Below are 18,129 nucleotides of genomic sequence, written 5' to 3'. Positions count from 1 at the left end.
AAAAGCTTTCTTTTTATAATAGGTAGTCATTTCTACTATAGAACATCATTGGCCTTTACAGTTGATTAAAACATAAGAATTGTTTAACTATACATATATGACTGAATTGAATTATACATGGTATCATGACACGGGTTATGTTCTTCTCATATATGTTATGATGATATGATACTAAACCCCTAACGGGAAGGATGGTGCCTGATGTTCATATGATAAAATCATAATCCTTCAGTCAGTTTTATTGAAGTCTAGAGCTGGCATGTCAGTTAACTGCTAGTAGTCTGTTGTTATTTATGTATTATTGTCATTTTGTTTATTTTCTTTGGTTACATCTTCTAACATCAGACTCGGACTTCTCTTGAACTGAATTTTAATGTGCGTATTGTTATGCGTTTACTTTTCTACATTGGTTAGAGGTATAGGGGGAGGGTTGAGATCTCACAAACATGTTTAACCCCGCCGCATTTTTGCGCCTGTCCCAAGTCAGGAGCCTCTGGCCTTTGTTAGTCTTGTATTATTTTAATTTTAGTTCTGTACAATTTGGAAATTAGTATGGCGTTCATTATCACTGAACTAGTATCTATTTGTTTAGGGGCCAGCTGAAGGACGCCTTCGGTTGCGGGAATTTCTCGCTACATTGAAGACCTGTTGGTGACCTTCTGCTGTTGTTTTTTTATTTGGTCTGGTTGTTGTCTCTTTGACACATTCCCCATTTCCATTCTCAATTTTATCTATACTATATAAATAACAAAGTCCAATTTATTAGCCGTAATGACATTATGAAAACGAATAAAATAATTAAAGTTTACATACAACTAATACAGGATAATGGTGTTGACTAAAATTACACCAATCCAAGTTTCGGGTCGAATTCGATACAGATACCAAAAGTAAATGTCACATGCAGTTTTTAATTGAAATAAGAAAAAACATAACGAGTTCAAAAAGAAAGACATTGAAAGAGCATAAAAATATTCCTGACTTTATAAGATATAATTATACATGGTATCATGACAATACGAAAACTAAAAATCCAGACAAGAATTTAAGTAGTAGTAACTTTAAATCAGTCACGGACCCACAATGTCATCAAACGCGAAATGATTTATATTTACATCGATAAAATGGTCACATTTCTGGGTGCATGTTTAACATAATGTGATGCTATATGACTGTAATGCAAATGAAATGTTAAGCTACCTATAAAACCAAGTTTAACCTACCATTCCATACATAAGGAATTGTGATGGTTTTTGAATGTTGTTTTCCATTTGTTTGATGTGTTTCAGATTTTATCTTCGCCAGGTGACTTTCCGATTTGACATTTCCTTGGAATGTATTTTTGGGGTTATTTTTTCTCTTTTGTTCCAGTTTTAAAGGGTATATTTGGTCCGACACCGTTATAAAATATATATATTTTTTTCTTAACTTTGTTTTTCCACGATTTTTTTAATATTAACAAGATAACGTTATTACTTAAAATAGACATAATCAAATATTTGTCAGTATAGATACTGTTGAAAAATATAATTATAATCATTATTACCCTGAATAATCAAGTAAAGGACATTGAACGCTGTGACAAACTTGATGCCACGTTTAAAACAGTTGAAGGTTAAACATATTATAATTTGCTGATTCAGCAGACAGATAGCAAATATAAAACATCATCATGTATGTTATTTCAAGTTGGAATCAAACTCTCAGAGGTAAGCATTACATTTAAAATTGTTCTATACTTTTACTCTGAAGGTGATCCTATGATTTTATAAATAACTTTCCGTGGAAACATTTTACCATTTCAGTGTAGATCAGCGACAGAATTTAATTTGTAATTTAAAAATGTAATACTAAAATGCAAGATTTATTCTTTCTTATGTGTGTACGTTTGTTTTCTGACAACTGTTTGTTTGTAGCCTGGCTAACTATACTATACAGGTTCATACATATTTTTTGACTTAAATGATTGTTTCATGTGTTGCATTTGCCATTTTATTAAAGACTTATTTACTGTGCGTATTGCTATGTGTTTCTTTATTTGACATTACCTAGAATTATAGGGGGAGGGTTGAGATCTCACAAAACATGTTTAACCCCGCCGCTTTGATTCACATATCACCAGTCAGGAGCCTCTGGCCTTTGTAAGTCTTGTATGTTTTTATTACTTTTTGTTCATTTATATGTTTTGAAGTTTAAGGTGACGTTCATTTTCACTGAAATACTACACAATTGTTTTAGGGGCCATCTTTAAACAACCTAATGGTGCTGGTATTCTCTTTGCGTTGAAAACTCATTTGTGGCCATCGTCTGTTGTCTGCTCTTTAAGCAGGTTGTTGTCTCTTTGTGATATTCCTCATTTTTTTCTCAATTCTAATTTCATTTTGAATTTTTCTTGGATATAGATATAAAAAGATGTGGTATGAGTGCCTAGTCACAATTTGTAAAAGTTAAAAATCATAGTTGAAATCTTATTTTTTTTGCCATTTTAATTTATATATTTAGTTTTCACCGTGCAATTCATTTTCATCAAACCAAAAGTTGCTTTTTTATGCTCGTATTCAAGAAATGCAATACTAGTGCTAGTGCTTAGATGTATGCCCTTTTGGAAGGGATACGCACCATATACTTTGACACTTACCAAACAAGCTGTGAATTTATAATTCTACAAGATTAAAGTCGATAAATGGGAAATGTTTGCTACCTTTAGACAATGATCCTATTTCATAAGTCTGTACTATATTTAATTTTAATTTTGAATTCATTACAAACCATATGTACTCTAAATATTTGATGATTTATAGGTAATTTCACGACATTTGAATGTTTATTTTTAGAACATCATGGCGTGTTGGACTAGCTATGTACTGTTCTGTGGAATCTGGTGTATTGGTGTTTGGCAATTACATGTAACAGGTATGATCTTTTTCAAGCATAATGCTATTAAATGCTAATGACTAGAAGGTCCAAATGGAATTTACCCATTATATATACAATGAATCAATGTTGATTGATTGACAGTTCCGTATAGTTTCTCTGAAATTTAGTGTTTCTGTATTGGTTGGTTTATATTAACCCATGAGGGTTACTTTCGTGCTCAGAGCTTTCGTGAAATTCTTTGTGTACCTTAATTTTTAATCAATTAAGTTATACATAATGCACAGTGTAAGGTTTTTCTAGTCGTAGCACACACCGAGGGGTGTCAGGATTGTTCAAATGAGGCAACAAAAAACTATCGGACGAATATTATTTTGAAGTAAATCATAGATTTCATGTTTATCAAGGAAAGTAATGACCTCACACGCGTCATTATTTCGTACATTGGATCATATTTCATTCAAACATGATATCGTCCGGGTTGATTCTTGGAAAGAATGACATATCGTCCTGTGAGATAATAACTACATTTAAATATATAAATTTCAGTATTAGTCACAGCATGAAAGTTAAACCTTCACTTGGTTAAACGCTATCTTTTATATTTTCTTGTTTTGAATTGAAACGATCAGCAAAACATAGCAAAGTGAAATGAGCTTCAATTTGCCTGATTAGGCGCACGATGATAGGGACGTGTAATTAACTATGGTTATACAGTTGAAAGATTTTGAAATTTGAATTGTGAAACAACAAATGTCATGATACTTTTTTAAAGTTGAACATTGCTTTGCGAGTGATTAATTCACAATACACATGCATTAACTTATCAGTTATATCTCATGCATACTTTTGAAGTAATGAATTATTATCGAATGAGTTTTCAAGGTTTCTGGAAGCGTATCAAAGAAAATTGTTCTGATACCACATGTACCATGACTTAGTACATTCTTCTAAAGCCACAAATATAGGTATTTAAGGGTAGATACAAATAGTTTAGAAATGAACAGCACTGTGAAGACTTACTTCAGATAATTGACCCTTCTTAACCATAACTTGAAAGGAAAAAGGCCATCCTAATGAACGGAAAATGCAATTTTAAGAAAAAACGTTATGATATTATTATTACATATGTTATAGTATTCACAAGCATGTATAAACACTGACATTTATCAATTGCTCAACTAAAAGTTTTAACATTTCTAAATAATAACCCATATACTTATTGCACTTTGACTTATAAAGCAAAAGAATGTATAGACAATCAGCTGGGCTTGAATTATGATGGAACCGTAAGTACAACAGACACTGGAAAAACTTGCCAATATTGGTCACAAACGTATCCACATGATCACCACCTAACAGAAGAATTGGGAGATCAACTTAATTATTGTCGAAATGCAGATAATGAACCATTCGGACCTTGGTGTTACACAACTGACGATGATACCAGATGGGAATATTGCACTGTTCCTCATTGTGGTATGTTATTTTGGCTTCATAACTATTTTGATCTGAGCGTCATTTATTAGTTTCATGTTGTGGAAATGCGCCTCATAAACCTGGTACCTTTGATAACTATTCATATTGATATTTTGTTTGTTTAATTAGGTCTTTCCACTTTTTTGTGGAAAGACCTATTGTTTTTCTTCCGCCTAATTTTGTTTTAGCGATAAACATTTGTTTCGCAATATATCGCTTAGATATTTGGTATATGATATCGAACAGTTTATGCACTTTTGAAATTTACCCTGCGTAACCGAATACTTTTCTTTGTAGGAGTTATATCCCCAAAGACTGTTTTGCTTTTGTGCACTTCTCCTTCGCAACCGTAAAAGATTACGACAAATTTATTCTATAAAGTTGCTCGTTATATCCTTCGCATGATTTGTCCTATTTTGACCGAAGCAATATAAACGCTCCATATGAGAGCTATTTCCCCTTATGCATTTGGTATAAGTGATATGCATTTCTAACTGGTAAGCCATAAGTGAAAGAGACCTAGGATCTTTTGATTTGAGGTCCTTGTTCCAAAAAAATAAAAATTATGTCAAGGTCAAAGGTCAAGGTCAAATTCTAATTTTTGAATTTGGCTTATTTTCATTTATTTCCAAAACCATATAAGATATCAACAAATAATTTTTACTAAATTGTTAGTTTTGACATATCGTAACACATACATTTTGATCCCAAGGATACGTTGGCCGTAAAAGGGAGTTTTCTCCCCTTTGGTATTTAAACATACGCGTTTGGTGATATAACTCATTAACCAAACATAATTAACACCTATGGTCTTTTGATTTGAGGTTATTGGATAATGACCTTGAAATTGATCTCAAGGTCATAGCTTAATTTGACGTTCTAGATTTTAACCGTTGCTTTTACCTCATATGTCTTTAGTATAAAGCCATGCGACTTTAAGCAAACAGTATCAAACCATTTAACCTTGAAAAAACAACCGAAAGTGACCTTGTGTAAAAATCGGAAGTAGCTATTTATTGTACTTTATTAATACAAAAGTATATAAAACAAGATGTTTTGGAATCCGTGTCAAGTAAATAGTCAATTATTGTCGGGAATAGCATTTTCAAACCGGAAGTAAGAAATTATCTCCCTTTTTACAAAAATATTGCATAGACACCATATATTTTTGGAATCAGCGTATGATAAGCTATCATTTGACGATTGAAAAGACATTTTTAATTTAGTTTTATACCTTTCATATCAAAATACATGGTTGTGGTGGAAAGATATTTAATTGTTCTCTGAACAATTGGCTTTTAATTGTTTATTATGTTGTTTCTAATGTCTTTTATTGTTGAAACAGTTCAACACTAATCGTAAAAGCAACAGTAACATATTTCTTGGTCAATGAGTTACACATACAATCAATTGATCACAAATCACGATGCACTTTGTGAAAGTGTTAGTGATGACGTAATACTAATACACCCAAACAATAATTTTGTTACATGTTTTGAAGTTATTGTAACACTTCTAATACGGAAGTTCCAAATTGAACTTCAAATAAGATGTTGTTTTACCAGTTGCAGTTTGTAATAATCGAGCTTTTGCTTAATAGATATAGGAAGATGTGGTGTGAGTGCCAATGAGACAACTCTCCATCCAAATAACAATTTAAAAATTAAACCATTATAGGTTAAAGTACGGCCTTCAACACGGAGCCTTGGCTAAACATACTTTTTAAAAAAGTTTTTTTTATAGTGAACAAACCAAAAACAAAATGTCGATATATTCATTGTACTTAATTTTCTGTCGCAAATTAAAAAAAAAAATGACCAAACCGACATGACAAAATTAATTCTTTGAATACCATTGTTTTCTTTAACAAATAAACTATCTTCAGTGATACTTAGTATTAAGACCAGGTCAGCAGCATGTTTTTTGTTGTTGTCAGCTTGGAAGTGTTTTTCATTCTTTAAATCATTGTTTTGAATACGAAATTGTTTTGTTTTCAACATCTTAATTCAACATATATGATTTTTTTTTCTTTTTCTTTTTCTAGATAGTTATGATAAATCACCAAAACCAGGTAAGACTATGTTTACATAGACCGTCTATCATTCATGCCATTTCGTAATAAAATATTTCTGTAATATCGGTAACCATACGCTCACTATAAGTTGAAACACCATGAGTACCACATGTTGAGTAGGATCTGCGAACCCTTCCGGAACACCTGAGATCACCGTTAGTTAGGCTCGTGTTGCTTAGTCTTTAGTTTTCTATGTTGTGTCTTGTGTACTATTGTTTGTCTGTTTGTCTTTTTCTTTTGAAGACATGGCGTTGTCAATTTTTATAACAATTTGTTGAGCATAAACAAAATTTTATGAAATAAATATGTTTATTGATTTCTTTTTGAAAATAATGTGACAAATAAGCTGAAGCCTAATTCATTGGACATAAAATTGAGAATGGAAATGGGGAATGTGCCAAACAACCCAACAATAAAGCAGACACCAATAGACTGTCAGTAGTTTGTTTATTTGCAATGAAGAAAACATATGTTTATCATAACAAAAGACGAACATAGTAAAATACACATAGCCAAACATTTGTTTGCACCTATTCTAGTCAGGAACCTGATATTCAGTGCTAGTCTTTTGTTGATGTTGTTCATAAGTGTTTTTCGTTTCTTGTAAATATAAAGACTAGAACGTGGGTGTTACCGTTTGAACGGTTTTATACAGTTGTTTTTTTGAGTGCCTTGATAACTTGCTGTTCGGTGTGAGCCAAGGCCACGTGTTGAAGACCATAATTGCTTACTTTTACAAATTCTAAGTTAAATAGAGGGTTGTCTCATTGGTATCATACCACCTCTTCGTTTATATAATAACAGTTTATATTATTTTAGAACAAAATTGTCGAATGGATCAGCAGGGAAAAAATTACACCGGAACAATCAGCAAAACTAGACTTGGAAATACATGTCAACCGTGGTCATCGTTAACTCCATACACGCATCGATTCTCAGTAAAAATGGAGGACCATGAAAATTACTGTCGCAATCCAGACAATGAGGAATATGGTCCATGGTGTTATACAACTGACCCAGATGTAAGATGGGAATTTTGTGATATACCTTATTGTGGTATGTTAAGTATTTGACATCACCCCTATTTTTGAACTAGATGATAAATAGAAAGTTGTCTTTGTTTCGTACGATTGCAGCTTCATTTTAATTATTTTGCTTCATTTTGATCTTAAAGGTCATATTCGAACTCAAAATTTTAGTTAAATATTTTAAATTTTTATTTTGTTTCTTTAATGTTGTTTAGATATTTATATATGAAGGCTTGTGTTGACTTAATGACAATTATAAATACGAACAGTAGAATATATCAGATATATTTATCAGAAATTCAATGAGAATAATGCTTGTCCAACGGTGTGGTTCACTTCAAGTTTATATATCTACTGGTTTTATAAAGACGGCATGCCATTTTAATTCAACTTAACTGAATAATATGTTGGCATATACATTTTTTTTGCAGAAGGAGCAGACAATCCAGGTAAGATGACATTATCAGTCGACATATTTGAACTCCTCACATTCATAGTAAGAATGTTAAATTAAGCTTAGGTCGACAATTGGTTTGAGATGCATAATATCGACTAGATATGCGATCTCTATTTATTAATGATTGTGTAGCAAATCATCGCTATAATATGATATCGAAAGTGACTGAAAATAATTGATAAACTCTATGTATGATATGCATATGACAAGGACAAAACATTGAAAAGTACATAAAAAATATACATCTAAATACAACTGACGAGAAAAAGATGAAAAAAACCTTAACATTAAATTCATGATATACTGTATTAGATTTTTTTTCTGTTATGGTTGTGTTATATTTACAAACTTCTTAATTCAATTGATACACAATAATTCAGGAAAGGAACATTGGAAACGTGGATGGCAAAGATATGAAGATTCGTGTTATTCAATCCAGTACGTGGAAAGAAATTGGGATGACGCTCAGGTACGCCTTTATTAAAGTTCGTTTTAATCACAGTTGTAGTTCATGGTTCAACAAATTTTCTGTCTTTTTATCTGTTTGTCTGTATGTTTGTGTGTTTTCCATGGTATTTTCTTCTTCATGTTTGTATTTCTAGCGTCCCTTGTTTTTTTTCTCTCAATAAACGAGACAAATACAATCATGTTTCCTACTTCAGGAACCTGTTGCTCAGCGCTTGCCGTTTGTTGATGTGGTTCATAAGTGTAAATCGTTTTTAATGCATATTAAACAGTCAGTTTACGAATTTGATGCAAACCCTTTTATCTATTGTATCATGTGTATAATCCTTGTTGATAATTTAGTTACATATAATTTGTTGACTGTAATTATCTGTGTTAACCATGTTAAGTAATATATGATTTATTCATTTATACACATATGAATATCAACTTAAAACTAATGTACCTCTAACTCCAATGTCTTTTGTCTCAAGGATTACTGTAAATACAATCTTAATGCATACTTGGCTGAAATTCATACAGCCGGAGAAAACAACTTCTTGATGAGTATTCTCCCAAAACCGACATTAGATGACAGTAAGTACTATACGTTAGACTTAAAAAATGTAAGTAAGAAAAAAATTGTTACATGACACACTAAAAATAATATGAACCAATCGGTAAAAAAAACAAAAAAACAAAAGTCAACATTGTTATAATTTCAAATACTATAAAAACAAAGAAAAACAAAAACATTGGGAGACAGTTCCATATCCTAAGTTTTTGTCATTGTTAACTGATGTTATCTGAAAATCACAATTTTAACCTTATAAATGTAAACGGACTGCTATATTTTAAAACTCCAAAATGATAATCAAACATTTTATATCAGATAAAAATGACTGGAAAGATTTCATTTCGATCGTTTTTTTTATTTCTTGGTGTTAAACGCCACTTTTGTTCAGTCAGTTCAAAATATTCATTAAAGATGACACAAGTTAACTTCGTCTAGTCAAAACTACTGGTCAGAACTTAACATAGTTTACTAGTAGGGTGCCCAATCAACAAATTCTATCGATTTGCCTTAACGGAATAACATACGGCTATATTTTATATCGTTGGAAAGAGGAGAACAAGCCTTGTCGAAATAGCGTTGTCGTCGTTGTCTGCCGTGGTCACGTTTTTTTTTAATCAGGGTCAAAGGTCAAAGCAAAAAATCAAGAAAAATGCACAGTCACATTTAGAAAGCTAGTTTCTCCTACAAATATGCGTTTTGAGGAAAATAAAACCAACTAATTTAGAGAAAAATATCTTTTGTATCTACATTTAGAACTTATTTTATATTTTTATCGCCAAAAATGACTTTAAATTGACTTTTTTGCATATAGGGTGCAAATTTGAAATTTTCGAATAGCTGTTCAATAACAGTGATCTTGACCTATTTCAATTCCAAAATTAGATTTTTTTGTATTAAATTCGTTACAAGTACGATCTAAAGATGTTTTTTTAGATCTTAACTTTAATCATTTGTCAAAAAAAAGATATGATTTTCACGTCTTTTGATAGTAAGGTGTTCGTCAATTTCTAGGTAAAAATCAAATTTCTGTTATTGTGTGTTAAAGAGTATATATAAATGATTTGTTTCAAAATAAACATCACATTTGGTTGAATATAAAGCTCTGTGTATAGCTTTGCTTTACAGATGTAAAAAATACTGCAAACAGAGAAAAAGGGGGAGGGGAAAAAGATTTGAAAATAAAACAGGTATTAGAAACAGGTAAAACACCCTATCCTACATATACAGATGACTAAATGAGCAACAATTGGCTATAATGTTTACAAGTATTCCAAAAATATAATAAGGGAGAGGGTTATGTTCAGCATTAATGTATTTTACAAATAATTGCAAACAAAATAGGCGTGAGAAACCAAAGGAACATTAAAAACTTATAAACTGAAGACAAGCATACTTCAGCATGGCAAAAACACGAAAAAGAAAAACAAATGCAAATAGAAAATTATGATCGAGGCTAGTATTACCTACACTACATTTTATGTTCTCCTGCAGTTCCCCGGCCAACGTCAGAGAACACATAGCAGGGTTTGTTTTACATATCTTTCCCCACTAGATAGATTATTACTATATTTCCCACGATTTCAAAATTGAGAAGATGTTTTATATATTGTTTAGAAAATATTATGGACTGCGTTATTTTCATTCGATTGCTAACAATGATTTATAAGACACATACAGAAAAATGCAATCTTATACATCGTCATCTTCGTCGTCATCAATGTGTCTAACTACAACCACACGAGTATTTACATTTTGACATATGTCATTTGCCTGACATGGACATACATATATTCATGATATATTTTGATCAAAGCAAATGCAACCGTTTGAAAACACAGAATTCCCCTTACAAGTAGAAACTAAATCTTGCAGAAATTCGGATGACATATGACCTCCGACATAAAACAAGTCATTGCCCATTTTGAAGAGGAGAATGGTAAGGTGTAGTTCTGCTACACGGGAAGACATCAAATTTACGTCTGGAGTGAAACTCTTATTACATAATGTTTAAAAGTAGATTCACAAGGAGGAAGTTTGACAAGGGAGAAATTTTAAATTGTAGCCAATTTTACGCTCAAATTGTTTAGGTCACAGTGATCTATTTTTAGTTTTGACTTGAGATCATTCAACCTGACAACAAGATCTCGATCTGCATCTATAGGTTCAGCGATGTCACAATAAGAAAGGTTTGAAAAATCGGTAAAATCATCTGGGCTGTCCTTCAAGACTAAAAAACAGTGTCCTTACTGATCCTAAACAGGGTCCAATAAGTTGTATTGCATCATGTAACAGCATGGTAGAAAGTTACAGATGGCAAACCCGAGACTTTTATATATTTCGTGGACATTTTTATGTAATTTATACGTGTTTCTCGTTTCTCGTTTTTTATATAGATAAGACCGTTGAATTTTCCTTTTGAATGGTTTTACACTAGTAATTTTGGGGCTCTTTATAGCTTGTTGTTCGGTGTGAGCCAAGGCTCCGTGTTGAAGGCCGTACATTGACCTATAATGGTTTACTTTTTTAAATTGCTATTTGCATGGAGAGTTGTCTCATTGGCACTCACACCACATCTTCCTATATTTATATAGATGCGAGAATCTTGTATTCAAGTAATAGTGTCTGTTTGAAACCATAGCTCATGTGTATGCTGCATGGAGTGGATGTAAGGAACGCATAAGATTAGAACATCTGTATCTTGTGACTTTGTTATTATCCTACCCTTGATTCCTTTCACACCTATATCTTTTTCTACATGAATAGCATGCATAAGTAAAATCATGCGAGTATCTACTTCATCGTGCGTACAAAATAATTCTTAAAACCTAAATACTATTTCGGAGCTGATTTAGGGTCCTTTGAAGTGCTAGCTAGAATAAGACTTCCTCGTGTTTTATAGTAACTGTTGATATACCATGATGCTGAACAATCGATTCCCCAAGAAAATTGATTAAGGCCTGCTGGATCTCACTGACTCAAAAAAACTTTTTCCAGGCAGGAATTTGACGACCTTCTATATGTCCTGAAACACTTTAACAGACGATCAAGAACTTCATTCAGCTTTTAAAAAAACTTCAGTTGTGTCTGCTAGTGTAAGATTTGTAGCAAGAATGATGCTACAACATTTTGTAATCATCAGTACGAAAATGGTCTAGGTCTGAATCATCATGCAATAAACTCAAATATTTCCGTGCTCCCATAGCCTTGTTAAAGCTTTTGTTTGTGCTTGTTACTCGATTATTAATAAGCAATTCAGTAAAAGAACCTTGACATATAACACACTTATCCCATTGTATTTCATTCTTATTTCGCTTATGGTTTGATTAGCTTAGTTTAACAGGACTGTAAATGTGTGCCATATTCCGGGTCCGAAACGTGATCGAAGGATTTGATTTGTATACTACAATTATAACAAAACTATCAATAAAAAAAAACAATTAAAATTATGAAACCCAGCAAAAAATATTTCCAATTACAAAACAATCATCTTCAAACTAACTGGACTTTTCCAAATATACAATTTGATCATACGACAAGCAAAAAATAGAAATGAAGTTAGGGAAAATTGTCCTAGTTAATGACATGGTAGTGTAAGCTACAAAACGATTAACGGCACGAGAAAAGGCGTGTTTGAAACAAGGCAGAATTATTACTAAATTTGTGTTTTAAATTGCTATTTTCTTCTCACCGATTAACATTACACAAAAGATATTTGGCACACATATGAACCATGTGTAATTGGTGTAACCATAGTAAAAATCCCGTGAAAGTAACTCGTAATAAATTTTCTTTTGTTCAAAATGTGGTAAATTTCAACTAAAAAAATAGCCATACTAAAATCATGAAATACTTATTTTTAAATTATATAAATCTTTTCAGCTTTCATTATATGATAAATTTGATTTTTAAGCTAAACGATGAGTATCATTTGAACAAATAACAAAGATAGCAATACTTTTATTTTTAGTGTTGAAGATGGTCTGTATGATGAGGTATCTGTGGGTACCCTAAGAAACAACAAAATTTTTAAAAACGTGACCACGGGAGCATACGACGACATTCATGATTAAAAAATATAATGCTTTTCCAATCGTTTGCATATAAATATAGCCGTATGTTATCCGTTAACTTAAACTCGTTAACTAGACGTCTTTTTCGATACTGGGCACCCTACTATACAGGCTAGGATAAAAGTTGTATAACAAAAAATATAATCTGAAATTCGCAAAAGATTCAAAATGAAAAGTCTCTAATCAGAATTAAATTCAAAAGTGCAAACACATCCTACGAATGGATAATACTTGTCGTATGCCTGATTTGGTACAGGCATTTTCATAGGACCACATCGATATGTCTATAATATTGAATCGACACACGATGTTTCGAACAAACAGAGTTATCTCTTCAATTTGTTACCTTTGTTATGTTTATTGAATGTAGGATTAGCACCTTGATTAATACAAACGTCGAGAAAAGTATTTACACAAGTCTTGATATAAAGCCGGCTCATGCCGATGTCATTTCGTTTTTGGTTATCATGTTGACCTTAGTTTCGGTGGATAATGTGCATAAGCATTGATAAAGTGTACTCTTATTTATTCAAACCAATGTATTTCAGATGATATAGAAGTTTGGCTTGGTGCAAATGATTTAAGGACGAATAGACGATTTATATGGAACAAAAGTGGGACCGAGTTTGATTTTACTGACTGGGGACCAGGAGAGCCGAATCGAGACTATGAGGAATGTCTTTCCACGCACCTATATAGAAGAGATGGCAAACTTCATTGGAATGATAGGTCGTGCTATTGGGGAAACTACTTTGTCTGTGAGAAAAGGTATTTAATAGTTTATCCCTGTGAAATTTGTATGATAAAAATGAAGGCAACAGTAGTATACCGCTGTTTAAAAGTCATAAATCGTGTGAGGGAAAATAAATCGGTTGCAAACTAAAACTGAGGGAAACTTATAAACTTATAAACATACGTCAGATAAAACTATTTGATAACAACTTCTATATCCTTGATTTGGTACAGGACATTTTAAGAAAAACAAGATGGAATAATTCAACAAATATATGTGAGAAACACAACATCGTCTTATGTTTAATTCAAAATTAAGGAGAGGAATTAGCTGTAAGGAAGAAAGACCTTTGAAAAATCAACTGTTTAGTTGACACGTGTACTTCATTTTAAACTTCAGCCAATTTAAATGTCAATTTCAGCCCTTTTATTTTTAACTCGAGTTAGAAGCATTAAGTTCAAGAAATTGTTTTTCACAGCATAATTTTTCTCATACAAACAAACAAACAAGTCAACTTGCATTGCATGGTCGTGACAATTGTTTAACAATCTTTTTGAATATATCCTGTATATTTTCAGTGTGGGACCTTCAGGGTGCGAAGAATAGGATACTATAATTTTAAAATGTCTTTACCAGAAATAAAGATATTAAAACGGAGTTTGATTATTTTTTATTTATTACTCCTTTTAACAAGATCGATCACTTTCACCTAAGAATATTTTCCTAGACTAGAAAAAGAGTGGAAAGAACGATACCAAAATCACATTCGATCTCACAAGAAAACGACCATATTTAGAAATGGCAATAGTAACTCTTCCAGCATCGCCGGCATAATGAGTATATATCTCCCAATCGATACGATATTCCTTTTGTCATGTCCTTGATAGAGGGTTGCTGATCAAAAGGAAGCTATGAAACAATGAGGCATACTTTTGAAGTAGAAAATCATCTCTTGGTAAATTTTACAGACGCCATCACAAATTGGTTGACCGTTAAGGAAATTCCGTTTTACAGCTTATTTCGGATAAAATCATAAAAATAAAAAAATAAAAATATTCAAGTATCAAATTAAAGTCATCAAAGAATAATCACAAGTTAAATTTGACACAAATGATCACAATGATTTTAATTCCATTAAATCAACGATTAAAATGAAGAGAAAAGAAAGACTAACTAATGTATATTTATAAAACATTGTATCATGTTTTAATTTTGACAAATACAACGATTCTAAAATATATGGGAATTTGAATTTAAATGTTCTGGTTTTCCCCCTGTTGCTGTTATGATCATACAATAAAATTCTAAAATTACAAATATCTAAATTATGCCTCTGTTTTTTTTACAGTAAAATATATAATTTTACTAAGTTTCTAATAACAACATTTAAATTATTAATTCAATTGCTCACTTAATTAAAAAAGTGACTATCTTTATTGGACATTAGCCAATTTGTGATTGATAATCTAAATTGTGAAAAGTTTGTGGATATGTTCCTTATGTCATAGTTACAATTCCGTTCCTTTATGACGAATATGACCTACCGAATAAGACTATTTAACGGATTTGTCGTAACAACAGCATTGGTGCCAAATGTAGAGCAGGAGTTGTTTATCCTTCTCGAGTACATGAGATCACTTCCAGTTTTATGTGGGGTTCTTGGCACTTAGTCTTCAGTTTTCAATATTGTGTCGTGTGTACTTCTTTTTGTCTGGTTGTCTCTTTTTTAAGGCATGACGTTGTCAGTTTGTTTTCGATCTATGAATTTGAGTGTTCCTTTTGTATCGTTTTGCCCTTCTTTTACTAATGGAAGGGCAAACAATGCGGAATCTTATTTGTAAAGCATGTCTTTCCCAATCGATTATACACACTTTCTCAGTTTATCTCCATTAAAAAACCTTGTTCTCTATACATATTAATTTCCTTGTACAGGTCATCCCCGACCGTTCGACAGAAAGTAAATTTATAGGGAGGATTATTGTACATACTGTTTACTTAGTTATTAGAAGATTTGGTGCGAGTGCTATTTTGACAGCTCTGCATCAGAGTCTTAATTTTTAAAAGTAAACCAATATAGATCAAAGTTCGGGTTTTCAACACGGAGACTTGAATTGGCTCAGACCTTATATATTGTTCTATTTTGTCGTTTTGTTGTTACCTTTTTAGGGAAGTTATTGAACTCAAACATCTTTGTTGACGATCGCACATCTAAGTAACTTATGAACCCAATTATAATTACATGGTTTGACAGAAACTTTAATATAGAATGTCAATGACCACATTGTACCGCTATTTGGAACAATTACACTACAAAAAAACATCTTACCTTCGATCAAACCTCTTAAAAAAGATCGCTGATTAATTATTCTTAATGCCACATTGAGAACTAATGGCTATATGTCCGCTGTCAGATTTTATTGATGTAGTGAGCAAGAATGCACGAAGAGAACTGTTGACCACGAGCTGTCAACTAACAATCATAAAAAATAAAGATTGGAGTAAAACGCATAAAAATTGTTTAGGAACTGACAAACATTAGTGTCGACATGCTTTTTATACAAAATTTGAAAGAGGCCACCAAAGATTGGGAACATTATTTTTTTTCATTTATATATCAAAGTTGAATTTAAGAAAGAAAAAAATGATTCTTTCAAGAATAATATCACAATTCACAATTAGTAGGCTTAATGTCAGTGAGTATTTGTGATTTTTACACCCGTAGCACGATACAAAATATTGCCGATCAAAATTATAATTTCGTATTTTATATTTAGAGGGTCAAACTGCACTGGTTAGTCTCTACTCATGGAAGTTTTCGAGCTTTGCATACAGCCAAAATTGTGCTTGTGTTATTAAGAACCTTAAGCAAGTTATAGTCCAGTCAAACTAAGATTTAACCTCAAACTAATTGCAACAGAAAATGTTTTAGTTCTAATCTATAGCATTATGCCCTTTATATACACAGAAAAAAGTCCCATAAAATCTAACTTGAGGAAAACTCAAAATCAGCACTTTTAATTTCCTATGGAAATTAACATTGGAAGGGAAGATAACTCTTACAAAAACAAGTCTTTTTTTGTCAGGTTTTGTTTGTTTTTCTTTAAATTTATGTACAGTATGATACTTTCATGGGGTTATATGTTTGTGTTTGACTGAAATATGTAATCTTCTGCTCATGAAATGTACAAAACCGAAGTGGTATGGGTAGTTTTATTTTTTTCGTGCTTTTTTCATTAAAGAATTTGCAAATTTGAAGCTTTGTAACCACTTTGAAAAAATAATTTGAAAATTTGGTAATGTTTATATCTGTATATTATATTATTTCAGCAACTTACTTATCTAAAGAAACTTTAAACCACAAAAAGAAGAATGCATGCTTAATTATTTTCATTAAATTAGAGATTCTTTACCTTGACATGTTGAAAAATTCAATAAATGGTCAACTAATGAATTACAAAATCTAGATTATAGCTTGATAAAATATATGAAAACACCTAAAGAGTTGTTTATCATACTGTAAAGACCGCTAAAAAATCAAGAATCAATACATTCTGATGAATAGAAGCGGTAAAGTTATAATTTTGTATCAATTTTTATGAATATATCTGCCTTTTTTGCAAGAGTTATCTCCCTTTTCAATACAAATCTCCATAGGAATTTTAAATGGTGATTTTTTTAATCTTCCTCAAGTTAGATTTTATGGGACTTTTTTCTGTGTATGTTTGGGGTATAATGCTACAGATTAAAACTTAAAAATCTTCTGTTGCAATTACTTTTAGGTTAGGGTCAAATTTATGCTAGATTGACTGGACTATTAGGGGTTATTTAGAGTTGGTAAAATTTTGTAAACTCTTGAAATAAATTAAAATCGAGTAACGATTGTTCAATCAAACATTTTTACATGAGAAAATGCCTTAAGACGGAAAGAATATGACAGTTGTTATCAATTCGTTTGATTTGTTTGTGCTTTTGATTTTGGCACTTTGTTAGGGACGTATCGTTTGAAATTTCTTCGATCTATTTGTTGTTGTAGTTTATTAAGGGTTTATTAAAGCAATGCATTCAATCTTTGGTTATATACACACGATTCAAACTTCAGGAACGTCACAAATATTAACAAATCCTAATCAAGTGTTCCTGATAAGTGAATACTATTCATGTTTTGTGTCAAGCTAATACACAAAGCCATCATAGCAGTTTTTCAATCTTGCGTATGTTAACATTGAAATTAATCCTACTCAGAAAATATATAATTCACTTACAATCTATAATGGCACATTTGGGTAAAGGTTATCAATTCAATGTTTTATTTAAAATATTGAAGTTTTATCCTTCAAGAAGTACGCTTGATATTTATATATTGCAAACAAAAACACATAAAATGAGAGCCATT

At 31.6% G+C, this 18,129-nt stretch overlaps 1 protein-coding gene across 1 annotated transcript; it reads left to right on the top strand.

Annotated features, from left to right (window-relative positions):
• Positions 1 to 1,658: 1,658 nt before the first annotated feature.
• Positions 1,659 to 14,393, top strand: LOC134682054 (hepatocyte growth factor-like). The gene is made up of 10 exons (XM_063541653.1): positions 1,659 to 1,709; positions 2,835 to 2,913; positions 4,117 to 4,353; positions 6,398 to 6,424; positions 7,247 to 7,483; positions 7,887 to 7,904; positions 8,293 to 8,381; positions 8,851 to 8,953; positions 13,552 to 13,771; positions 14,315 to 14,393. Exons 1-10 carry the CDS (start codon positions 1,677 to 1,679, stop codon positions 14,340 to 14,342), a joined length of 1,071 nt encoding a protein of 356 aa, XP_063397723.1. The 5' UTR covers positions 1,659 to 1,676; the 3' UTR covers positions 14,343 to 14,393.
• The last annotated feature ends 3,736 nt before the right edge of the window (positions 14,394 to 18,129 follow it).

Source organism: Mytilus trossulus, chromosome 8 (genome assembly GCF_036588685.1).
Source record: "Mytilus trossulus isolate FHL-02 chromosome 8, PNRI_Mtr1.1.1.hap1, whole genome shotgun sequence".
Taxonomy (NCBI): Eukaryota; Metazoa; Mollusca; class Bivalvia; order Mytilida; family Mytilidae; genus Mytilus; species Mytilus trossulus.
This window is presented reverse-complemented; position numbering and strand designations above follow the sequence as displayed.

What these genes read in the sequence shown, in the direction of transcription:
- LOC134682054 (XM_063541653.1), top strand. Translation starts at nt 1,677, where the DNA reads ATGTTATTTCAAGTTGGAATCAAACTCTCAGAG. An exon ending in TTGGCAATTACATGTAACAG is followed by an intron (nt 2,914 to 4,116) that starts GTATGATCTTTT and finishes TGACTTATAAAG; the next exon opens with CAAAAGAATGTATAGACAAT. An exon ending in AAAACCGACATTAGATGACA is followed by an intron (nt 8,954 to 13,551) that starts GTAAGTACTATA and finishes AATGTATTTCAG; the next exon opens with ATGATATAGAAGTTTGGCTT.